Here is an 8,959-nt window from a genome sequence, read left to right as displayed (position 1 = left end):
CCTGTCCCCCTGGAGGCCATGGCAGAAAGCAGAACGATTTCCTGGCTCTGGGGGACATCATGGATCCACTGGGACCCACTGATTTTTTGCGAAGAAGCAATTTTTTTTTCTAAGGAACCAGACGATCACAAGAAAGAAAAATCGATCAGGTAGCCCTGTCTCTCCCGAGCCCCGTCTCCAGCACCCACTCCTGGCGAGGGGTGGTGGTTCCCACGCAGACCTGCCTTGCACCTCACAGGTTCATCAGGTCATTAAGGCCACATCCAGGGGCTCTGCCTCTGCCTTGCCTGTGTGGCTACCCCCATGTCACATGGAGGAGCCTAGGGTCCTCTCTGTCTGGCTCCTTTCAGAAGTGGAGACCCTGGCCTGGGGGTGGGGCTGTTGGTGGAGCCAGTCCTGGCGGTAAGAATATGAACTATTTGAACAGCAGGCAGGGTTGGGCCTGCTGTGTGCCCTCCGCATGGCCTCTGCCTGGTGGTGCTGCTGGAGATGTCCCCAGATCCAGGACCCTCGGCAGTGGCAAAGCCCAAGAGGGATGTTTCCTGCAGAAGCCTAATGCCAACGGGTGTGCAGACTGCAGAAAAGTTTGCTTTTGTGTTCAGCTGACCTCACGCTGCCTTCTTCCAGCAGAGACCGAGCAAGAGCACCAGGAGGGGACAGTCCCAGGAGGGCTGGGGAGGATGCAGCCCGAACATTCCACGGAGCCTCCAGGGGCTCGCCAGAGGGCAGTGGGCTCCCGACGTCTTGACTTTCCTCTTTCGGGTTGTTGTAGATTCCAGGCCGTTGGATGCAACACTACAGAGACCCCACGTGCCCTTTATCAGCTTCCCCCACAGGGGAGCTTGGGTGAGCCACCCTCCGAGACCACAGCACACACGCCACAGCCGCACGCGGGTTTCCACTCCCCTGCACTCGTGCGTGCTGTGTATGTTTCGTTTTATGTCATATTTTTTATCGTGGTGATAAACATGAAGTTGACCACTTGAGCTACCTGAAGTGTGCGGTTCAGTGGCTCTCCCTCTGCCGCGTGCCCATCGCCGCTCTCCACCTCCAGAGCTGGTCATCCTCCCAGCCTCAAACACTAAGCCAATAGGATTCTTTCCCATGTGCAGACTCGCGGCCCCACCACCCACACACAGGATGACGGTCCGAGGACCCTGGCGCGGCCCTTTTCTGTCCATGGCTACCTCCACCCTGCCACCCTTCTCAGCCCCTGAGGACCACCAATCCATTCTCCTCGTTGTTGTTTCTGGAACACTCTGTAGAGGGAACCATCACGTGTGACCTCCCAGCACTGGCTCTCCCTGGCCTGACACCTGCGGTCCCCAGGCGGACGCCATGCTTGCAGAGCTGCCCCCGCCCCCGCCAAGTGCTGCTGCACCCCATGGCTCTGCCGCCTTTTTAGTGGCACCAGGACAGGTTCCTGGCCCGTGTGTTCACTGACGAGAAACTCCAGTTGCCTCAGCATGTCTGCCCTTCAGGACTCCCTCCTGGGGCCAGCGCCAACCTGGGCACTGGGCACAAACGAGTTCTCTGTTCTCCAGGAGCTCAGGACAGGCGGGAGGGTGGGGATGGTGGCTGACACGGACAGTGTGGGGGCCCAGCTGTGCAGAGTGGGTGTGGCTGTCTGGGTTTTTGATTAGAGGACATTTCACGGGGTGTCTGGGCAGGGAACGGGGTCACAGGGATCAGCAACACTGGGGAGCAGCCTCAGCGTGGCCGAGACACAGGAAGGGGGTGTGGGGCCAGTGCTGTGGGCACCAGGGACTCCCAGTGAGGGGCCTGGCTCCGTGGCGCAGCCACGTGGGAAGACTGAGGGGCCCGGGCACCAAGCAGGGGAGCCGTTAGCAGGCCACTGCCATTGTCCAGGGCAGGGGTGGAGGTGACAGGCATGGCAGGACCTGGGGTGGACCCGAGGGCAGAGCCACCGCCCTGGCGAGGTGAGCAGGCCGAGGCCCAGCGGGAGACTGAACTCAGCATAGCATGTGCGCCGGGAAGCACACACGACAGCAAGATGGAAAGGGGGGCCAGGCGTGGAGGCTCACACCTGCAATCCCAGCACTGTGGGAGGCCGAGGCGGGAGAATCACCTGAGCTCAGGAGCTCGAGACCAGCCTGGCCAACATGGTGAAACCCTGTCTCTACTAAAAATACAAAAACTAGCCAGGTGTGGTGCTACATGCCTGTAATCCCAGCTACTCAGGAGGCTGAGGCAGGAGAATTGCTTGAACCTGGGAGGTGGAGGTTGCAGTGAGTCGAAATTGCGTCACTGCACTCCAGCCTGTGTGACAGAGCAAGACTCTGCACCCCACCCACTGCCGTCAAAAAAAAAAAGATGGAAAGGGACATGGCTTGGGATCGAACAACGTGCCCCCCCATCCACATCCACAGAACCTCAGAATATCACTATTGGAAATGGGGTCTGTGCAGATGTAACTGAAGATCTCAAGATGGGGCCATCCTGGGTTTAGAGAGGCCCAGATCCCACAACTGGGTCCAGAAGATAAGAGGACACATATGGGGTGAAGTTACGTGAAGACGGGGCAGGGGCGGGAGCCTTCCCACTGCCAGCCGAGGATGGGGCAGAACAACCTCCCTGGCCTTGAGAGGCCACACATCCCACGTGCAGAATCCACTTAGGGTTTTTGTTTTTTGTTTTTGAGACAGGGTCTCACTCTGTCGCCCAAGCTGGAGTGCAGTGGTGTGATCTTGGCTCGTGAGCAGGGGTTCAAGCGATTCTCCTGCCTCAGCCTCCTGGGCAGCTGGGACTAAAGGTGTGGACCACCATCCCCAGCTAATTTCTATGTTTTTTAGTAGAGATGGGTCCCACCATGTTGGCCAGGCTGGTCCCAAACTCCTGACCCCAGGTGATCGCCCGCCTCGGCCTCCCACAGTGCTAGATGACAGGCGTAAGCCCCCATGCCCGGCCAACTTCTGTTAAGTCCCCTGGTTTGTGGCACTTGGTCACAGCAGCCCCAGGACACTGATAAGGAATAGATAAAACTTGATCTTCAAATGGATACACTACGTTTTCCCACAGTGCTGCCATGGAACTGGGCTTCTACAGGGGATGCTCAGGGCAAACTCCTCCTTGCCCATGTCCAAGTGGAGGGTGGCAGGGCCCCAGGGCATCCAGACCCCACCCGGACAGCTGCAGGAGAACTGCTTGAACCCAGGAGTCGCAGGTTGCAGTGAGTGGAGATCGCGCCACGGCACTCCAGGCTGGGTGACAGAGTGAGACTCCCATCTCTGTCTCTCTCTCCCTCTCTCTCACACACACACACACACACACACCCCATTTCAGGCCGGGCGCAGTGGCTCACGCCTGTAATCTCAGCACTTTGGGAGGCCAAGGTGGGTGGATCACCTGAGGTCAGGAGTTCGAGACCTGGCCAACATGGTAAAGCCTCGTCTCTGCCAAAAATACAAAAATTAGCTGGGCGTGGTCGTGCAGGCCTGTAATCCCACCTACTTGGGAGGCTGAGGCAGGAGAATCGCTTGAACCCAGGAGGCGGAGGTTGCAGTGAGCAGAGATCGCGCCACTGCACTCCAGCCTGGGCAACAGAGTGAGGCTCTGTCTTAAAAATAATAATAGTTAGGTCGGGCGCAGTGGCTCAAGCCTGTAATCCCAGCACTTTGGGAGGCCGAGAAGGGGGGATCACGAGGTCAGGAGATCGGGACCATCCTGGCTAACACGGTGAAACCCCGTCTCTACTAAAAAATACAAAAAACTAGACGGGCGAGGTAGTGGGCGCCTGTAGTCCCAGCTACTCGGGAGGCTGAGGCAGGAGAACGGCGTAAACCCGGGAGGCGGAGCTTGCAGTGAGCTGAGATCGGCCACTGCACTCCAGCCTGGGCGACAGAGCGAGACTCCGTCTCAAAAAAAAAAAAAAAAATAAATAAATAATAGTTTCAAACTAGGAGCAGCCTAAAGGCTCCTCATGCTAGCACCGTCCTCTGTGCACCCGCCAGCACTTACTGACGCTGTCTCTGCGTCAGGTGTTCTGAGGCTGCTGGGGATACACAAAGACCCTGTGTCCGAGGCAACCCACACATGCTGACGGTGGGGGGTTGACCTTCACCCGCGGTCCCTTCTGTAACTAAGGGCTGCACTGTCGGCCGCCTCAGGCATGGCTACTAAAGACCCGCACAGACGGGCACAGACGGCCACATCGTGTACACTCCAACTGCAGGATCTGTCTGGAAGGCAGGTCCCTGTGGACAGAAGGTAGATGGGTGGGCACCCGGGGGAGGGGGAAGAGGGGGTTGATGCTTACGGGGACTGGGTCGGTTTTTGGGGTGATGAAAATGTTCTGGAAATAGCAGTGACAGTTGCACAACCTTCTGAACATATGAAACACCACTGAATTATATAAAGTGGTGAATTTTATGGTATATGAATCATATATCCCATTTGAAAAGCAGAGTGGCAAAAATTTGTTTTTAGGCAGGAAGCTCCTGGGGAAGCCAAGTGTAGCTTCACCAAACCCAGGGAGAACAGCGTTGGAGAGAAAGCTGTCAGCTTCTAGAACGCGACGGCAAAAGCTGTGTGTGGGGCAGGGAGAAGTCTTGGGGCTTTCAAGTTCTGGGCAACCTTCGTGGCGGTGACTCCCCCTCTGGAGCCTCAGCTTCAGCAAGGACGAGGGCTTGTCCCCAGAGTAGCCAGAGTCAGGCCTAGATCAAGGTTTCAACCCACGGGGAGGCTGGGCTAGGGGCTCCGTGCAGAGGTCGAGCCACGAGGCATTTTGAGCAACCCCCTGCAAGAGCATAAAGATGAAAGCCAGGGATAATTAACGCTCTCAGGCCTGGGTTGACTCCACAAAATCCTTTGTGGTGGCCTGAAAGAAAAAGCAAATAGATGCACAACCCATCTCTGGTTTCTAGGATAGAAGGACCTTTGAAATTATAAGACATTAAAATAAAGCTTCGGGTAAAAGGACTGTCATGTTCTAGCTGCAGATTTGATGTGAGATCAAAACGGAATTGCTCTTCTTGAAAGCCCAGGCTGGCCTACTGTGCAAGGTGCGCCCCACCCCAGCGTGCAGAGAAGCGGCCCAGGACCCTTGTGGCTAATCTCACCTGAGGCTGCTGTCTCTCCTCGAAGGGCTGAGGGTCCCCCTCTGATCATCCTTCTCTGTTTTGTCCTCTCCACTTTGTTGTTGTTGTTTTTTTTGAGACGGAGTCTCGCTCTGTCACCCAGGCTGGAGTGCAGTGGCGCGATCTCGGCTCGCTGCAAGCTCCGCCTCCCGGGTTCACGCCATTCTCCTGCCTCAGCCTCCCGAGTAGCTGGGAATACAGGCGCCGCCACCATGGCCGGCTAATTTTTTGTATTTTTAGTAGAGACGGGGTTTCACCGTGTTAGCCGGGATGGTCTCGATCTCCTGAACTCGTGATCCACCCGCCTCGGCCTCCCAAAGTGCTGGGATTACAGGCATGAGTCACTGCGCCCAGGATGCTCTGTTTTTCTTTTTCTTTTTTTTTTGAGACAGGGTCTCGCTCTGTCACTCAGGCTGGGGTGCAGTGGTGCAATCACAGCTCACCGCAGCCTCGACCTCCCAGGCTCACGCGATCCTCCCACGTCAGCCTCTGGAGTGTCCCCTCCACTTTCTTTCTTAGGGGTCCCTCAGGGACATGTCAGAGGTCAGAGACTACTTGGGGGGGCGTCTATGGGACAGGCAGGCTGCCAGCAGCTGAGCTGTCCTTGCCCTGTGGCCCCCCTGCAGTCAGGGAGACGCCAGGCATGGGCCTGACTCGGAGGCATCAATACCTGACTGCAAAGACTTAAACCATGGACAGAAAAGGTGATGCGCAGCCTCGGGGGCAAACGCAAGGCCCCCTTAGCTCCCGTCCCACCGAGGGATGCCCACCGTCTCCCTTCGGCTCGGCAACTGCCTGGTGCAGCACAAGGATTCTCTTTAAATCCCCAGCAAACAGAGCCGAGTGGAAATTCTGCCCCACATTTCTAGGTACATGTCTCCTTCCACTCCTCACTACACCCTGCCCAGGCCGCGGCTGCCTTCCGGGAATAACGCTGACAGTTCCATGGCCCACACCCCCTTGAGTTAACTTGCTGTGCACACGGCAGCCCAGCCAGAAACACACAGCCAGGTCGGATATTGGGTGCATTCAGTCGTGAAGCCTGAGGCTTCCTGGCTCCCACCGAGCACAGCGCAGCGTTCTGAAGGACAGGAAGAAGCTGGCCCCACTGCTCTTCTCAGACGGCTGATGGAGAAAAGCACACAGCTGCCTGCGCTGCTCTGCCTGGACTTGCGTCCTCGGCCCCACCCCTTGTGCAAGAGTGAGCCTCGCTGAGACACTGGTGCCTGGGCTTGCTGTACCGTAGGGCTGCTGGACAACGGGCCAGACCCAACCCCAATGTGGATCCAGAGGTCTCTCTCCATAGCAAGCCATGGAAGCATAATGGACACTGTGCTGAGAACCGGGGTCTGCACCTCTGACCTGGGGCTCTGGCCGTGTGGTTCTGCTGAGCTCACCCTGGCGGAGACCCGAGTCAGCGGCAGGGCTACCCCGTCACGGGCAACCCAACCCCTCATTAGGGGTGTTAATCAGCACAAACGAGCCACCTGTCTAATCAGTCGGCACACGCTGACAGACGCAGGAAATACGGAGGGCAGGCGGGCTGGGGGCACAGAATGCTCCCGCACCTGAGGGCATCCCAGGCCAGCAGGTGGGGCCCCGGAGACCCAGAAGCACCACAGTTCCCATGTGTCCACAAGGCACTTTCTTTATGCATTCAAAGCCACCGCGTTCACACGCAGGTTTGCTCAGACAGAGGCCCAGAGGCGACCCCGCTCTGGCGTGGCTACCACCTGAGCGGCTGGCGGCCCTGGCCCAGCTCGGCCTCCACGTAGGCGTCATGCAGCACCTTCAGGTGCAGCAGCAGCTGTTCCAGGTTTTCGCCAGTCAGCGCTGACAGCGCAATGACCTCCCTTCCCAAGTGATCCCGGAGCTGGGACAGATTGGCTCGGGCTTCAGGGAGGTCAATCTTATTTGCGATGATTGCGTGGGGCCTCTCAGACAGGCCCTCTTCATACATCTCCAGTTCATATTTTAAATCGTCAACTTGAGTCCACGGCTCAGGCTGAGAAAGATCCACCACGAACAAGAGAAAGCGGCAGCGCTCGATGTGCCTGAGGAAGGCGGACCCCAGACCCCTGTTCTGGTGGGCGCCTCGTATGATGCCAGGGATGTCGGCCACTGCAGGGAAGACAGGGGCACACGAGGTGACCACTCGGCCCAGCCAGCACCAAGAGCGCCTTCCATCTCGAGTCTGGGAGGGAAGGCCTGGAGCCCACTGCGGAGGCTGGATTTCCTGAGTTCTAACACTTTCCTTTCAAGGACCACCTTGAACTGAAGCCATTTGATTTAGCACCTGGGTGATTCATTGGGCCAACGGACACCCGAGGAATTCAGGGCTTGGAGACGTTTGGGAGACCGGTGTGGCAATGGGTCCATCTAGTAGGGAACATTTAATACCTTCTCTTTCTGCTTCAAATAGGATTCAAAAAAGAGGAAAATGGCTGCCTGTACTCCACTAATAATCTGATTACTGACAGAAATTATTGTAGAGTACTCTGCAGATAAAAAGTGCCGTCCAAATAACCTTACCAGCAGGCTTACTATTTTTAATGGGTACATTGTCTTCTGGGAAAAAGTTTTATTCTCTCAAACGGCACAAGGAAAGCTTTTAAGTCACATGTTGTGATGCTGCTGAGCTTCCACAGATGAAACACGGGCACAGACAGAGTGGGAAGAAATACTGTCCTCAGGGCTGGAATTCCTTTCTTTTTTTTTTGAGACGGAGTCTCGCTCTGTCGCCCAGGCTGGAGTGCAGTGGCGCGATCTTGGCTCACTGCAAGCTCTGCCTCCCAGGTTCACGCCTCCTGCCTCAGCCTCCTGAGTAGCTGGGACTACAGGTGTCCGCCACCACGCCTGGCTAGTTTTTTGTATTTTTAGTAGAATATTTTTAGTAGAGACGGGGTTTCACCGTGTTAGCCAGGATGGGCTCGATTTCCTGACCTCGTGATCCGCCCACCTCGGCCTCCCAAGTGCTGGGATTACAGGCGTGAGCCACCGCGCCTGGTCAACAATGCTACATTTTAAAAAGAAAGCTAAATTTAAGAGTTACATCACTTTTCTGAATTATGTCATTTAAATGTAACCTTTGGGAGAATTCCGGAAGTTCTACCTGCTATTTGTTGGTGGCCTTCATAGTGGACGATCCCGACGTGGGGCTTCAGGGTGGTGAAGGGGTAGGAAGCCACAGCGGGTCTGGCGTTTGAAATGGCCCGGAGCAGTGAGGACTTCCCGGCATTGGGAAATCCCACCTGGGGGAAAGAGGGAAGTCAGCAGTGTACGGGTGGAAAAAAGGTGAGCCGCACGGCTGTTCTCTTCGAGAACAGTGGATTTTCTAGAGTTCAGTGTGTGCAGATGCTGCTGGCAGTGGGGACACCTACCATGCCAGCGTGGGCCACCGTCTTGAGCTCTAGGTGGAGAACTCGCTGCTGTCCTGGCTGTCCAGGGGTACAGGTCACAGGGGCACGGTTGTCATTGGCCAGGAAGAAACGGTTACCTTTCCCTCCGGCCCCGCCCAGCGCGGCGATGTACTCGTCCCCCACGCAAGACAAGTCGGCCACGACTCTGCCTCCCTCCTTCACCAGCGTGCCCACGGGGACCTGGGGAACAGCAGACACTCATCAGCTGAGCTCTATGAGCAGTGAGGACAGGTGGCCTTAACCCATTCCTGAAGCAAGTGCTAAGGAAAGAAGAGCGGACTGTGCCGGGTGGCTGCCCGCCCCACTCACCTCTGCTAACAGCTCCGGAGTACAAGGAAAAGGTCCCAGAGCTCCAGAGGTTTCAAGGGGCTGGGTACACACCCTTCTGACTGCACAAAGGGCTTTTTCAAATAGTGTTTCTTTTTTTTTTTTTTTTTTTTTTTT

The 8,959-nt window shown here is 56.5% G+C and overlaps 1 protein-coding gene across 8 annotated transcripts in view; it reads right to left on the bottom strand.

Moving 5' to 3' along the window:
- Positions 1–4,367: 4,367 nt before the first annotated feature.
- MTG2 (mitochondrial ribosome associated GTPase 2) overlaps positions 4,368–8,959 on the bottom strand; it is a 20,666-nt gene continuing 16,074 nt past the window's right edge. For 6 of the 8 annotated variants that reach the window (XM_023183190.2, XM_023183194.2, XM_023183195.2 and 3 more), the window contains 3 exons: positions 8,477–8,695; positions 8,209–8,347; positions 4,368–7,217 (listed from right to left, as the gene is read on the bottom strand). In XM_023183190.2, the coding sequence (XP_023038958.1) occupies positions 6,823–7,217; positions 8,209–8,347; positions 8,477–8,695 (753 nt within the window). In that variant the 3' untranslated portion in view covers positions 4,368–6,822. The remainder of the gene's footprint in view (positions 7,218–8,208; positions 8,348–8,476; positions 8,696–8,959) is intronic. The other 2 variants (XR_002724688.2, XR_002724689.2) reach the window with 2 other exon arrangements.

The sequence above is a fragment of the Piliocolobus tephrosceles genome, chromosome 20 (genome assembly GCF_002776525.5).
Source record: "Piliocolobus tephrosceles isolate RC106 chromosome 20, ASM277652v3, whole genome shotgun sequence".
In the NCBI taxonomy this organism is placed as follows: Eukaryota; Metazoa; Chordata; class Mammalia; order Primates; family Cercopithecidae; genus Piliocolobus; species Piliocolobus tephrosceles.
The sequence above is the reverse complement of the archived record's forward strand: the minus strand, read 5'-3'. Positions and strand labels throughout refer to the sequence as shown.